Source organism: Coloeus monedula (assembly GCF_965178545.1).
Source record: "Coloeus monedula genome assembly, chromosome: 2".
In the NCBI taxonomy this organism is placed as follows: domain Eukaryota; kingdom Metazoa; phylum Chordata; class Aves; order Passeriformes; family Corvidae; genus Coloeus; species Coloeus monedula.
The window spans coordinates 39,073,500-39,089,686 of NC_138782.1; the positions used below are offsets into that span (position 1 = coordinate 39,073,500).

The 16,187-nt window shown below is 38.8% G+C and overlaps 1 protein-coding gene across 1 annotated transcript in view; it reads right to left on the reverse strand.

Annotated features, from left to right (window-relative positions):
• Positions 1-551: 551 nt before the first annotated feature.
• HEATR5B (HEAT repeat containing 5B) overlaps positions 552-16,187 on the reverse strand; it is a 55,933-nt gene continuing 40,297 nt past the window's right edge. Inside the window, exons 30-36 of the mRNA XM_082299911.1 lie at positions 15,695-15,822; positions 15,363-15,507; positions 10,653-10,922; positions 8,370-8,594; positions 6,267-6,418; positions 3,096-3,309; positions 552-1,507 (exon numbers count right to left, since the gene is read on the reverse strand). Coding sequence (XP_082156037.1) covers positions 1,203-1,507; positions 3,096-3,309; positions 6,267-6,418; positions 8,370-8,594; positions 10,653-10,922; positions 15,363-15,507; positions 15,695-15,822 — 1,439 coding nt within the window. The 3' untranslated portion in view covers positions 552-1,202. The remainder of the gene's footprint in view (positions 1,508-3,095; positions 3,310-6,266; positions 6,419-8,369; positions 8,595-10,652; positions 10,923-15,362; positions 15,508-15,694; positions 15,823-16,187) is intronic.

A 16,187-nucleotide genomic window follows, 5' to 3' on the forward strand; every position in this document is an offset into this window, starting at 1 on the left:
TGTGTACACAAGAAAATACATGGTTCCACACTTCTGCCAATAGCAAGGGTGAGGCCTGGCAGCAGACAGACACTGGGAGTCCCTGGCTGTGCGCTGCAAGGTTAGCACAGCACCTGAGCTCTAAGCTCCAAAATCTGCACATCAGACACTCAGATGTGAGGGGACCAAAATGCTTTTGAAAAAAGCCTAGTAGGGGAAGGAAAAACTGGAGGAGCCTGACTCTCAATTGTGTTCTGCCCCCTGAGTCAGTACAGTGCAAAGTGCTCCAGTACCTCTGCTTGTAAACTTGATCAAGGACTACAGGTATGATGTATCCAGAGACTAAAATCTAGCAGGAAGGTTAAATACCTGTGAGTCTGGACAAAGGGCAGAGCATTGACTCATCACATATTCAACCAGTTGCTGGCAGAACAGGAAGACTGCAAACACAGAGCACCTTACAAGGGCCAAAATCTACACCTACAGAAATGCAGATAGCAGGCAGCTCTCTTTATAAACTCAGTTTCCAGTGCATTCTTTCAAATTTATCTTAGAAGAGATAGGGGATTAGATTCTTTGCATCCTTTATTCATTTTCAAGCATGGAAACGGATTTGAAAGAGATATACACCACATAAATAAGGACAACTCATTAAGACAGCATGCTTGATCATTAACCTTAAGAAAGGCTGAAAATTTCCTATTCTTTTGTTATGGGGTTTTGGTTTTTTTTTTTTCATGCAAGCTGAAATGGTCTACAAAGTCTGACAATCCCCTTCCCTACTTTTTTTTTAAAAGGAAAAAATTCATACTTCTACACTTGAAATTCCCCATGGTACAGGGTAAGTACTTCATAACATTTTTTCCTCTTCTCTCCATCCCCACTGTGTTAGCGTGTTGGCACAATGGCAGGATAACAATCACCAGATTTCAAAAACCACTGGAGGGTTTGGGATAGCTTTTAAAAATAAATAAAACTATTTAGATACAGAATAATTTTTTGCTGGATAATTTATAACAGAAATTCATAAATATGATCACAATTTCCTAAAAATCTATACAAATACAAGTAACACCACTTCCCTTGTAATGCATGGATTTCAAGTAATTACACAAAGCTCCATTAGACAGCCTTTCACATACAAATTACACAAAATTAGACATGTATGCAGGGATAATGTAATGCTTCTGACTACTTAATGGTCCAAAAATAATAAAACTAATTCAAAAAAAGCTAGTTTTCAGTTTAATTGTTGGGGTGGAATGTACTGTGGGTGGTGGTTGCCTAGCAGCTGCTTTTGCTTTGCTGGCCTGACTTGCTCGGACTGCAGTTTCTAGACGTGTTTTCAATTCAGGAGCAGCTCCCATTACTGTCTTGAAAGCATGGGGGTAAAGTGGACCAATGTGCATTAGATTCTGAAGTGCAAATTCGTGAAGATCCTTAGATGCTGTAGATGCAGAAGCAAAGGCATTTTCATTCAGTAAATAGGAGATCAGAGTGGGAACGAGAAGGGCAAGCAACTGCACTCCTAAAAATGAAAGAAAAAACGTAATTACCATATCAGAGAATGAAACAAAATAAAATTTATCACTTACTAGACTTATAAGGGTAATACTGTTTTCAGAACTGACATTAGAAACTGTAATCAAAAATTATCAAATTAAAACAACTGAAATGTAGATGGCTTCCTGTGCTTTGATCACTCAAATCTTTCTTACCAGGACTGGGTTTCAGATTTCTATTATTTTTCATTACAGCTATGTTGATCCTGACGCTTATTTTGAGATGCTTTTGCACCATCTGATTGCAGATCATTGATGAAAGATTGTAAGATGTAGAGTGCCTATCATATTAAAGGATTTCAAAACACTTTTCAGGCAGACAGAAATGTTATTCAGTTGAATCTGAGTATCAGCCTCCCCAGCAAGCATAAGTGAACTGATACTAGTATGCAAGCGTTCACAAAAGTCAGGGATAGTTACCTGCTGTTATTTATATTGGTCTGGGAGATCCAAAAACTAGCATGGCAGCTATACTTCAACTAGCATGATCTAATAAGGCCACAGCCCAAAATGGCAAAGGGATCAAAAGGGTTGACCTTGAGAACAAAAAAAGCAGCTGAACTTAAGCAACAAGGCAAATTTTTGTATCTAGAAAGGATATAAGTACACCTTTGAAATGTGTAACCTGTTAATTGTACATTTTAAGCTCAAAGAACTTAAAAATTCATGGTAACTCATTTATCCAAACTTTTTAGATTACCAGAGTATTATTTTCCTTAAAGGTTTTGACTAATTCATACTCATGGGGTGATTGTCTCCAGCCAGCAAAAAATCAGATCTTCTGTTTCCTCATTCGTTTCAGTTACTCTCTCACTTTCATTTCACATGTTTCAAACAATGGTGCCAGAAGCAGAGTGAGGGTCAAGAAATTTAGTATCTTATCAACAAAGAGAAACTCCAACAAGGAGTATGTTGGGGGAAAAAAAAAAAACACAAAAACCAACCAAAAAAACCTCAAAAAAACTCTACATAAAACCAATAGTAGTATTTTTACAACGAACTTTTTCAGCATTTGAAGTCAAATGTCTGCACAGGAGGTCTTCAGAATGCACATTGTTTCGGTGGGAGAATAACTAACTTTAAGATAAACTACAAGTCATGTATTCTATCTAGTGAATCTTGCTTCATCTACAATCAAGATACTCTTGACAAGAGTATCTTCTCAATTTCTTGGGCCCTTTAGATAAAACTTGTTGAGCTGGTAGATGCAAAAAATTGATAAAAGTCTACTAAAATAATAAAAGTTAACAATGAGAAAAAGTAAATTTAAACAGCATGAATTACAAATTTCCAAACAGAAAAAAATATCCCTCTAGTGCAGTTCATGTTTACATATTTTTCCTGCCATCACCACAAATGCAAAGGCTACAGTGTATCATGTTGTGTATGCTATGCAAGTTCATGTATACAAAAGTTCTAGCACTGGAATTACAAAAGCATGTTGCACACATGGTCCATTTGTGACTATGCCATCAAGTTCCTAACTGCAAGATTTCTAATGTTCAATATTCTATTTTAGCATTACTCATTTCTCTAGAAAACCTAAATACTTACTATTCTGCTCCTCACCAAGGGCAACCAATGTTTCAAGGACTTTAATTCCTTCCTGGACTGCTAAAAGTTCCAGATTGTTGTTCGGGCGGCTCCTTTCCACAGCTTTCAACTTCTCAACCATGATAGGGGCCAAGGAATGAATATATGGAGTTGACAGGGCACGATTGGTGTGTTGGAACACAGAAAGCAGAAGCTGGTAACACTTGGCTTGAACCTAATCAAATCAAGATAAATACATTGCCCTCAAGGTTATTTGTTAACTCAGGGAATTCTCATAAACTCAGTTATCTCTGATTTAAAATTAAAAAAAAAAAAGACTACAAAATGGGAAAGAAACATACTAAGTAAGAGGGAAGTAGCAACACAGTCCATCTAGTAAAACAGTATTAGCCCAGCATTCAATAAAAGGAAGGCAAATTAGAAAGAACATGCTGGTACTAAGTAGGAGTAACAATAAAAACTCAGAGAAAATAAAGGCATAGTTAATGTCATACAAGTCAGTCACACCAGTTCACAGTGAACTACATCTTTCAAGTCTCAGAACTACCAGCTCTAATAGTAGATTAATCTTCAAAATCATGATATGCTATTCCAATCCCAGAAAGGCAACACAGCCCATAAAAATGACTTGGAACAAAGTGATCTTACTGCTCTAACACGAGCCAGGGCTGTAGCCAAAAGTGTCAGGCCTGTCCCCCCCTCCTTCTCATTCTCCATCTAGTGCTGGTAATAGCATAGGAGTAAATGTGTAGCCATACTGTGAGCTGATCACAGAATGCTCTCCTTGTCTCCCTTCTATTTTGTTTTTTACCCTCCTCCCTCTCTGTGGAAAGCAGAGATTATTAAAGCCAAGATTTGGGAAAATGACTCACTGATGATCTTGTTCAGATGAATTTATGAATGCATTTTTTTGGGGCATATGAAGATCTTCCTCCAAAAACCTCACACAAATAACCCAGACTTTTTGAAAAGGTGAAGCCTCACAACAAATATGATGATAGAACATTGTACATGTTTTCTAACTGCACTCAAGTCCAAACAGGATGAGTTATTGAGCACATGCTGAACAGAAATGTTCTAGAGGAAGTACTACTGAACAAAACGATCTGTGTGGAGATCCAGGGATTACTGGAAACATAGATACATAAATAAAAATATGAAATAAAAATCGCAGATCATAAAAACTACTGGTAAGAAAATACAAGTTTTGCAGCTCATGTTACTGTTAATTCAATGGGATACAGCTGCAGGTTTTCTATACAATTCAATTTATAAGGTCTGAAGTAATAACACTTCTCAGACCATTTGTATGCTTTATAACAGAGCTCCACAGAAGAACATTTTTCCTTAATGCCTTACTCCCCATCATCTTCGACCTTTTCAACAAATTTTACCTCTCTCTCTCCATACCATTACAAATAATTCTCTTCCTTTTCTGCCTTTCTTTAAACTTAATTCCTTATTAGCTGTTAAAGATTATTAGATTAGTCTTTGAAATAAGGAGTAAAAGTCTCTTTTCTTAAATGAAGACATATTTCGAAAGAGTTTTATTACTGCATCTGACAGCAGAATTTCATCCAAGCTTTTTTCCTTTGATCTGTGTAATATAAAACTTTGCACTATTGTGCATTCACAGAAGTCTACAAAAACTTCTGTCAGGTAAAATCAGGGCTTCTTCAAAGCAAAAGGGGCACACTCTCATGTAAAACTTGCCCAACAGCATTGAAACACTTGGGTCTCTCAACTGAGTTATCTTGTTGGAACAAAAGGGAATTGAGCTCACCAGACTTCTGATTATTACTATATATGATATTTAACCTTTTCATGTGGTAATAGTTTCAAAAATACTCCTGTATTTCTTTTAAGACATCAGTAGTTCTTTGGAAGAGTTTTCTCCTTAATCAGTTCAATGCACTTAGAACAATCACTATCATGCTTTTATTACAAACAGGTGTCTCGTTACTGGCTGCCACAAGGAGTATTTTACATTTAAAAAGCTAGAATGAAAACACAAGTATTACAGAGTATATGCTCTGCACATCAGTGAGAAGAGAGTGGACACCATCTGGCTGCTGTCCAAGCTTGCTCTGTGCATTACAAAAATAGTGGTAAGTTCCAGCTGACGGGCAGCTTTCCAGCAGGGTAGTGGGCGACAATGTACTTCTCTCTCCCTGCTCATGTGTTTATATAGAGCTGAGAGAGAGTATGACATTAAAGTTTCGCTTAATACAACTGACATTTCCATTCACACAATATAATTCTAAGTAGCTTTCCATCCAGAGTCAGGCTTCAGAATCAACTGAATTTTATGTTCATGCTGGAAAACACCTGCCCTGCTACAGAGAATTATCAGTCTAAACAGGATTTTAAATGCCCCACTGTGACCCAAAACACATCCGCATTTTTTGCGTGTTTTTCTTCTCAGGAATCTCGGCTGTGTTTGCTTGTGGAAACATTATAGATTTCTCTCCTTAGCTCCCACCTGCAGATTTGTATACCCATTCAAACTGATACAAGCATGGCTGGAAAAGTTAAGCTTAACAGTGCATTAGCCTGCCTGAACCAAGCCAGTCTACAACTTTTTAACCTTCTTCTTTATGAGAAAATAATTCAGAAGGTATTTCACAAAGACAAGCCAAAGGGCAGAAGTGAAATCATGAGACAAATGAATTAGATCTGTAGGTGTTCCGATGGTGACCACAAAATTGTATTTTTGCTCACAAACTGAGTTTTGTATGAATGTGTAAAATAAGCACAGGTTTTGCACCAATGTAAAATTGATCAGAAATGTGGGCTGTAATTTTATCTACAGAAAAAATGGTTTAGTTTGTATTATAAAAGATCAATGCTAATGTAGAAATGTCTCCACTCTATGGTAACCAACCTTTTCATCTAATAAAACTTCATATACCAAAGACTGGTTTTGCCTTTTAAAAAGCTGAACTCAAGAACCTGGCATAAGGCCACAAACACACTTTATCTAGAAGCAATTAGTTTGGGTTATTTTGCTCATGAGTTTCAATAATGCACTGTTGAAAATTCTAGTTATTTTGACAGCAGTATCTGTCCCTGAAGTAAAGGCACCACAAATCATTCAGGAAATGTGTTAAATATATCACAATTAGGTTTTGCCAGCCATATATCATCCACGTTCCTATAACATGATCTTACCCAAGGATCAGAAGAATTCAATGCACTTCTAAATCTGTTCATACATCCATTTTGTAAAGACTGCACTCCAATTATTTCAGTGCTTGCTGACCAGAGGAAGAGAGTAATAGCTGTAAGTATGCTTACTTCATCAAGAATAGGTTTAGAGGCTTCTGAAAAACAAAACCAAATATGCTGCTAGCTTATTCCAAAAAGGCTTTAGCATTTATTTAGTAAAAGTCAGTGAACACAGATAAACTTACAAAGAGGAAATATATACACTTGATATTATTTGCAACTGCGCATGCATTTACTTATTACAGTATCATTATTGACTGTGACTGACAAAAATCTGAGCAACTCTATTCTAACAGTTGTTTTAATACAGTAAGTCAATCTTTCTGAAACTTAAGTATCAAGGCAAACATCATCATCCACACTTTCTCAGACCAAGTCATATTTTTGTTTTCAGTGTGTAAACAAGAGGGGAAAAAATATTTTTAGATCCTTTCCCCGTTAAAGATCTACTTCACTTTTTAAAATTATCTTCAGCTGATACAGCAGAGTAAGAAATAGATGTCCAGCATGGCAACAACTTTTACTTAACATGAGGTTTCACAGAACAACTAGTTGATCTGACAGCCAGCTGTCACCACTAGGAACAGTCCTACTTTAACCTTTCCTGCTTTTCAAATAGCCTGTATTTGCCATTGTCATATTTTTTTTCCTTGTATAAGCTCTGTCTTCACAGATCTCATTCAATAATTCACAATTATTGGAACAAAAATATGTATATTTATATATAAACTATTATAATATATATAAAAAGCACTGTTCTGCTGGTCTGGTTGGCCACATTGGTTCTGCTCTCCCCTGAGAGGCACAAAGAAACAGCATATATAAAGTCAGCAAAAAAGAAAAACAACATGACTGCCCTTCACAAATGTCAGCTAGTCACTCAACTGGCTTAGCCATAATGTGAGACCTCACTTCAAAAAACTACTGCAAGCATTTAAAGTGACAATTTTTCTTACATTATTTAAATTATTTTATATTTACATTGTTTAAATTTTATTGAATGATGAGGTTTGAAATTGAATGCAGTGGACCTTGCTTAGATTTTTGTGTGACTATCACACTTCACAGAAGATTGGAAAGGAAAACATACACTCTTGCAAGGAACCAAGAAAAATTTCTGAAGTCTCCAAAAAAGCCTACAGCCAGTGATGTTTCTGGAAAGAGGGCCTGAGAAATCTCTACAGTAACTAAAGGCTGGAAAACGAGAGCTGATGTGACAAATCAAATTAGAAGTTTGGCTTAGTTAACACAAACCTAGTGATCCTCCCCCTTCGGACATTTCAGAATCATTTGCAATTACCTACTCATTCCCCATCTCTCACATGAGTAACTCCATTCAAGCCTCTCTTCTCTCTCCACAAATGGCTCCTTGGCAATGTAATGGGATGTTTTCCTCGCTGACTACAACTATGCAAATGGCAAATCTTTGTGTCTCTCTTTTGCTAACTATGCAGCTGAGACTGTACATCTTTTTCACTTTTTGAAGGGCAAGGCAAAGCACGCATGAGAACTGTAAGAGGTGGTCTGCAGTTCTCTGAAGAGACACAGTAACCATTGTGCTGATGAGTAACAGGGATTTTTTTGACCAGGGAGAGGATTTCTTTCTCACCCCAGAAAGCTTTTAACAGTATTGTGAGTATCCTACTCCAGTATGAACCTTGCCACAATTATCTGTGGCTGTCTTCCCACTCATTCACTTTAACACTGACTGTCACTAAGACTAAATGACTTGTGCCAGAGTAAAACCTGAGAGGCAGTGGCTGCCAGATGCACAGCAAAAGGGAAAACTTCTAACTGGAGGTTATGATCAACACTATCAAGAAAACAGACCAAACAGGGACAAAACTTGGTGGGAACTCCTGAGATGTAACTACTTTGTAAAAGTCAATGTTGTGCTTTTCTTCAATAAAATCTACTAAGCAACTGAGGAGTTTTGCTCACTCAGGTCTTATATGAAGTTACAGGCAGATACCATACCTACATTTTCATTACAGCAAAATCCATTTTTCTTGAATTTTAACTCTCCTGCACTTGGAAACCACTTACCAGGCTGAGAGTCTTCCAAGATAGATGCCAGAGTGCTGCGGATAAGACCTGTCCATTGTTTCTGAGTTTCATCAGTCTTGACTGTTGGAAGAGTAACAATAGTTTTTATCCCTTGAAGAGCTGCAGTGACTGGAGGTGGGACCTGATTATCTGCTGACTTTACTGCTGTTTCTTTCAATACTCTTGTTATCAGAAATAGGATAGTGGGTAAGATTGTCATACATCCTAAAAAAAGAAAAAAAAAAGATAAAATAGAATTTCTAAAGTGTGGTAGATAACCTCTCTGTCTTTCCCAATATGGATGCATTTGGTTGGAGACAAAGGAGATGAGATAAACTGCAATTCAGGTAACAAGTGATATGTGTCCTTCAACATTTTATCACCAAATTCATTCATCAGTACTACTGAAGTGTATCATAACCCAAGTCATACAAGCCAACAATTGAAATGCTGCTGTCACATTCAGGAATGATGATCTAGCTATTAAAGCTTTGTCCTACATGGCATGTGATATATGGTATGTCATCCAGGTTGCTAAGTATCTTAAAACAGGATCTGCCTATCACTAGGGACCTATAAACAGCAAAAAAAGGAGGTCTGGAAACAAGTAACCAAACTAAGTTATTGCATGTTCCAAGTAAGGTGGTGTGTGGTACAAGCCCCAGAAGCAAAGTAAGGAAGCTGTTTGGGTGTCTCAAATCCTGGACAAAGGCTGTCAGAGTTTCAATATCACATGTAGACTTTAAGCCCCTACAGGACTGAAAGAAGAGGGCTGTTGGGTTTAGGCATGCAAAATCAATCTATGGATCACTTCAGACAGTCAGGTCTCTTTCCACATCTCTTCCATGCTTCATTTTCCCACATCTGTGGAAATACAAATCCTGCCATTTTCCTACTTCTGGGAATGCTATGAGGATTAATACATTAATTAGAACAATTATGACAGGAAGGGGCTGCTGGAGGTCATCTAGTTCAACCGCCTTTTTCAAAGCAGCCGTTCTTCAAGGCCAGATTGCCCAGTATCTTATCCCATGGAGACTGCAAGATGCTTGTATTTTAAAGAAAGAAAGAAATTTAAAAAACCACCCAATCACAGGAAGTGATGAATTCTTTTTGTTCAGTTTCCCTTATATCCAAAGGCTCAATTAACACAAATATTTGTGTATGTGCTATCCCTGCCTCCCTACAGCTATGAGCTGGCTACATCTTCTGAATGAGGGGAAAAAAACAAATCCCTATCAGACTAATCTCTATAAACTTACAGTAGTTTCTGAGCTACTTTCAGTGGCCACTTGCCAAATACTGGGAGTAACACCCTCACTCCAGACTACACAGAAGTAATACTGTTCCTCTTTTGCCCACCCTCTTTCCCATCACCCTCTTAAAAAAAAAAAAAATAAAAAATTAGGAATCAAATAAAAACAGGGAAACAGGGCACGACTCCAACTCAAAATCTATTGTTCCTTAAAGAATTGCAAGACACAAATTCACAAATTTCTGATGGAAGACAGGCCATATTGTCTTTTGAGCATAACTTTGTCCAAATATCTTACTTACAGTGCATATCATTAGGGGACCAACTCTAAAACATCTTATCTATATGAGTGGGTAAAACTTCCCAAAGATTCTTGAGACAAAACTTAAGCGATTTGCTCTCCAAAAAACAAAAGTCAAAGAGCACAGCCTCCCATGTAATTGTGTCCTCTACCCCTGAACTTAACTCAGTGCAATTATCCCAGCTTACACATATCCTTTGTGACAGTCTTCCTGGGCAGAAGAAAGCTCCATTTAGTTTATAATCACATTTGGAACGACTGACAGCCAACGGCTGCAAACCCAAGTGTACCACAGATGAATTGTGCTGCTTTTCCCTCAGTAGGATTATGTTTTCATACAGCTGCTGCTTTTCATGAACTTTTCAGGAATTTAATTATCTTCAAAATGTCTGTGTTCTTTTACAATATGATTTAAATTGTCCAAAAGGTTTCAAAAGCATGAAAAAAGGGAAAAAAACCCAACAATAAAATCAGATTGTGTCTTGGGGTACAAAGCTAATTTCCTCAGCAAATTGGCAGCACACATGCAAATTTAAAATCAAATTTCCTTTACGCTGCTCACTGGAAAAGCCTGATTTCTTATTTAGTTAATCACCTAAATATACTTATCAACAGATGGCCCTTAAAGCATCCATAGCAATATATTTACAGTTTGTTTTCAGCATCATATCCGCACTGTGCTGCCGCTAGAACTATCACTCGCACATATTTTGCTATGATGCCTTACCTGCTGGAGAACACAGGGAAGGCAGGTCAGACAGAATATTAACGCTGGCAGCCACGAGACGAGCACTCTCCTCAGAGAGGTGGGATTTGGCAGCAACGTGACTTGGAGAATCCGACACTTTTGAACTCAGATGGGGCATGTGTCGTACTAGGATAAACATGAGCAATTCCATGGCTGCAAAGACTAGAGATTTCCCGGGCACAAGACCACCACTCTCACCTCCCTCTCCTAAAGCAAGAGGATTTTCTTTTTCCTCATTATCATCTTCATCTGAAAAAGGAAAGAAATGTCTGAGGAGACAGTTAAAATCCCATACCAAAGACTACATGACACACTCTTCCCAAAGAAGTTAAAAATCAAGGAGAAAAAGTTGCTGTACAGTAAGATAGGCCAAACATGGCTCATGTCAGAATAAATGTTTTAGTTAGAATGACTTAAAGGGGTTTACAATGCCTTAGAAGTATTGTGATTGCAATAATACTTACTAAAAATCCATCCAGAACTAGAAAAAAAAGTAGTCTTGCACAAAATAAAACTACAGTTAATGATTTTGCTTCTTTTAAAACTGATTATAAAATTAACAGCAGTGAATGCCAAATAAACAGCCAGGACATTTTTTTAAAAAATTTCACAGCTATTAATTAAATGTTCCACCCTGACAAAATCTTATTCTAGCCTAAACTGATTATGAAATAAGAGAACAGAAAAGCATTGTAGGATTCTACGAGTAAGTTCATGATTTGAGTGTATTCAGTTCAAGAAGTCTCTCTTTTGATGGCAGCTTGGCCAGCTGCAGTCTTTCCTTCTCCCATTAAACAGCAACAGAGATTCAGTAAGTCAAAGCTGGCCTGAACTACCCCTATAGAGCTCCTATGAATTTAAATGATTGCTACTGTTATCACATTCATCAATCTGAAAAATGCAGCTTACTGGGCTGACAGTAAACAATTCCATTAATTCATATGAAGAAACAGAGCCTGCATTTTCTGTTGTGCTGGTTCATCAAGTTCCAGCAAAATCTTCTCCCTGTTTTTATGTGGAAAACAGGCAAAAGCTATCAGTTGGGATTTTTTTATCAACAGTACATCATACCAGATTAAGATAGTAATTTTCCTTAGTAAGAGAATATTCCTTGGGTTTTACTTCACTTCTTTCAGGTAATAGAAAATCTGGCAGACGTACCCAACTTAACCAGGTATCAATGAACTATTTGCCAGGTTGCCACTTGGAAACTAATTCACCTAGCAAAGACGGAAACAGTACATCTAATGTGAGATTTTTAAAGAAATGGTAAAGGGATAATCGAACATGGAGATTCTCTCTTAAAAGGAAGAGGCCACTAAAAGTACCTCAGTAAGTAGCTTTCAGACTGCTGGTCAAGTTTTGGGTATCTCCAAGCATGGAGATGCCACATCCCTGGGCACCTGTTCTACTGCTTCACCGTTCCCACAGTGACTAATTTTTTCCTTGTATCCCATCCGGATTTCCATTGCCTCAATTTGTGTCCATTGCCTCTTGTCCTGCCACCACTTGCCTTTCAGAAGACTCTGGATTGGCCTTGTCTTTAAATCTCCTTTAAGAAAGGGGATTGCTATTCTATCCCATATTAACCCTCTCTTCTGCAGACTAAACAAGTTCAGCTCTCTTAGCCTCTCCTCATGGGTCACACACTACACCTCCCTAAGCAGCTTATAGGACCTCCACTGAACTTCCTTCATGTTAGTCAACATCTGTCTTACTCAGAATGAGGAGGAAGGGCAAAGAAAACTAGACACTGCTCCAGATGCATCTTCATAACCATATCCTTAATCCACTGGTCATGCTTTTCTAACACAGGCCAGTAACAGAGTCTTCAGCATTGCATAGGTTTCACACAAGAGATTCACATACACAACTCCTCATCTGGCAAATCTGCTATCCAGTCTGTTAGCCCACCAGCCTATACCAATGCACATTCCATTCCAAATGCAGAATTTTGCATTTGTTTTTACTGAACTTCAGCAGGTTCTCAGACCTGCAGTTCAGAATTCCTCTAAAAGGCGGCACTACCCTCCAGCACACCCACCATTTGCACAGTTTGGTATCACCTACAAGTTTGCTGAGGGTACCTTCTTTCCTATCTGTCCTATGTGCTTAACAGTAGCAGGCCCAATACTGATCTCTAAAAACACCAGTTGCAACCAGCTGCCAGTCAGACTTGAAACACTGAACTCCATTCAAGCACAGCAGTCCAACAAATTATTCTCCTACTTCTCAGTCCACATCACTCCAATTTGACAATGATATTGTGGAGTACTGGGTCAAAAGCCCTGCAAAAGTCTAAGTAAACAGTATCTACCACCCCACCTCCAAAGCCAGTTATTTCATCACAGAGGGTGATGAGGCATTATCTACTTCATGTACTAAGAAGTGCTTTCAGAATAAATTTACTCCAAAACCTTTCAACAAGCACAGCAGGCTTACTGGCAAGTTCACTCAAACCCCACCTCACGTCTTACTCAAAGTTAGTCACAGCATCTCATTTTTTGCCATTCATTGGAAAGCTTTCTTGAGCACCACAGCTTTTCAAAGATGACTGCAACAAACTTAGCATGTCATCAGCCAGCTCCCTCAGATGTGTCCCATCTGGTTCCAGGGTATGGCCAGCTTTTTTGTAAGCAGCTCCTAACTGGATGCTCATCTGCTGCAGCTAGCATTGCTCTCCCCTAAGCTTGCTCACTAGACACAGGAGAAGTAAGCAAACAAGATAATAGTGCCTTAGTTTTTCCTCTAGTGTGTTTTGTCATTAGATCATCCAATTCATTCAGCAGCAGGTCTAAATTTCTTCTGCTGACAACATAAATGGTGTTCCTGTCACACTGGACATTCATCATCAGTCTCAGCTCCAGCTAAATTGTGCCTTTCCTAGTTCCACTCCTCCATACCCAGGAAGTCTTCAGTAGTCTTCCTTGGCAGCTTGCCCCCATTTCCAACATCCACACACTTCCTTGTCACATCTGAGCTCAGTCAGAAATTCCTATTCAGCCAAGTCAGCCTCCTGCCATGATCATTTTGAATGAGCTTTATTTTGTCACCAAAGATTAACAATCCCTCTTTCCTTTGCCCTTCAGGAAAGCTTACTACAAGATCTCATCTACAAGCCTCCTGCACAAGCCAAAGTTTGCCAAGTAAGGCCAAAGCTTTTGCTCTGCTACTCATTTTCTGCCTTTCCCTTGAAATTATGACCTCCACTACCATATAGATGGTACAGCCACAACTACCATTAACCTTCATAACCATTTCTTCTGTATTAGTGCAGAGCAAATCCACTGAGCCCCACTCTTATTCGGACTGTCCAGCATTTGGACTGAAAAAGTCTGTGCCTCGCACACTTCTGAGTGCTAGCCTCCTGCAGTGTGACCCTTCCACCATATGACTGGATGGTAAATGCCTCTCATGAAGCTCCCACAGCTTGACTGGAATGCTTCTTTGGGTTGGTTTAATATGGCTTCATTTGCCTCCCCTTCTTGATTAGGCAGCCTGTGGCTCCTGACTGGTATGACCCTTCACTTCCTTTCAGTGGTATCAGTTCTGATCTCTCAAAGTAGGACAGCTGGCTCCTCTTCTCTTGACAGATCTCTACAGCGTTCTCCAACTGGATATCTGGCGAGAGAGTCTTTTGTTGCTGGAAGTCACAGCATTGCAGCTGCCACCTTAATGCAAGTGTCATCCTCCAGGGCCATATTCCCACATAGCCTATGGCTGTCTCTCCTTCTGAGAAACATAGGACTTCAACTCCTGCACATGCAGGACCTCTGTGGAGAACATTTCATTCCTCCATTTACCTTTCCTGACACCATAGAGTCTGCTCACCTTCACAAGCATTTCCTTCATGTCTCACAGGTGAGACCAATGTCACTTCCAGCCCTGGCTGCACAGACAAGCCTCTGGAGCACAGGCACATCAGCACTTTCATCTGAATTTGAAACCTGGTCATTAGACCTCTGATGCACCAGAGATGATTGTCCCTCAGTCAGCAGACCGTGTTGTTGTATGTCACTGCCATTGTTATGCTGACTCTAGCAGTCCTGTACAGTCTTGAGCAGCACTTCTGGGCAGCATGAGCATGCCCTTCCATGCCAACTGCCTTGCTCCTGTTGCACACCCTGTTCCCAGAGCTCCTGGTTGCTGACACGCCCTGAGTGCCCTGAATGTCAGTGAAGTAAGAGCCCAGGTGCAAGTCTGCTCCACATCCTGGCAAGATCTCCTGGGCAGGCAACTTTTCATACTGGTTCCAGGACCAGTTCACTCACCTCATGAATGTCAGTTGTGCCAGGGACACACCACAATACCCTGGTACTAGTGGCTAAACCATCACACTTTAGAAAAAAGGTAAATGACATACTAAGGAGGCAGTCAGTAGAGAAACATTAAGGAAACTGAGCAAGGTAATAATAAGGGGGGTGCTGGGTATAACTTGCATCACTCATACTCCAGAAAAATGAATGAAAACCATGATGTGAAATGAGAATGATCAGAGGAAGAAAAAATGTATCTTACAGGAGTTAAGAAATCAGCAGGTAATTATGAACACAATCAAAATTATCTGTGGAATACACAGCATTTTCCTCCTCAGTGTAACAATACTCTAATGCAACTGAGTTCCTTTCCCAATATGAAAACCTGTTGCTAATTTACTCTGCAAAGCAAGCCGTGTTTTCAGAATCTTACTTAGTGTGTTCCTTTTTTCCTGCAAATGATCTTGAGCTGCTCTTACTATCTGCTGGACAACTCCCGTAACCAGTAGCTGGACTGAAGGAGGATCCCAGGTCAGGAGGAGTCGGTGAAGCACACTCAAGAGTTCAACACCAAGGAGCTGCAGTGAAACAAAATACATAGAAAAACATTAATTAGGACTAAGCAATTCCTAATTGTTATGTCACTTGCTTATGATGAATATATACTTTTCTCACACAAAAAAATAATTACAGCTTTTGTAATCTTCATAGATGAAAGACGAAGACATAGAAAAAGCTGATTGTTTCAACACGCTCATACATTACCTGATCCTCTGCAATATGGATCCTGGCACAAGGGGAATCCAATAAAGTATGAAGTGCTTGTAAGCAAGATGTAACATGCTCTACAGGCTCTTCAGGTCTCGGGGAGCACAGAAACTGTATACTAACACCTGAAAAGAGCAATAATTAAAAAGAATGTTCATATCATAATAAAATCAAGTTTTCTTTTAAAATTTTTTTATAAGTATAGCAGGTTCTTAACAAGTTTAGAAAGCTAGATGTTTTTCTCAATTCTTCTTCCTTTTAATTAAAAGAGAGTCTATGCAGAAGAATTGTATTCACTTCCTCTTCTGCATCACATCTTCCCCAAAATTTGGCAGGATAAATAATGCACAGCAACAACAAGCAATTTAAGATTACTGAATGGAAATCCATATTTTGTTCAAAAGATCTATCTGTATGTCAGACATATGAATCCTTCAGTTGTAAACTGAGTTTTATTTTCTTGAATTCCTTTAAATGTAAAGACAAATGA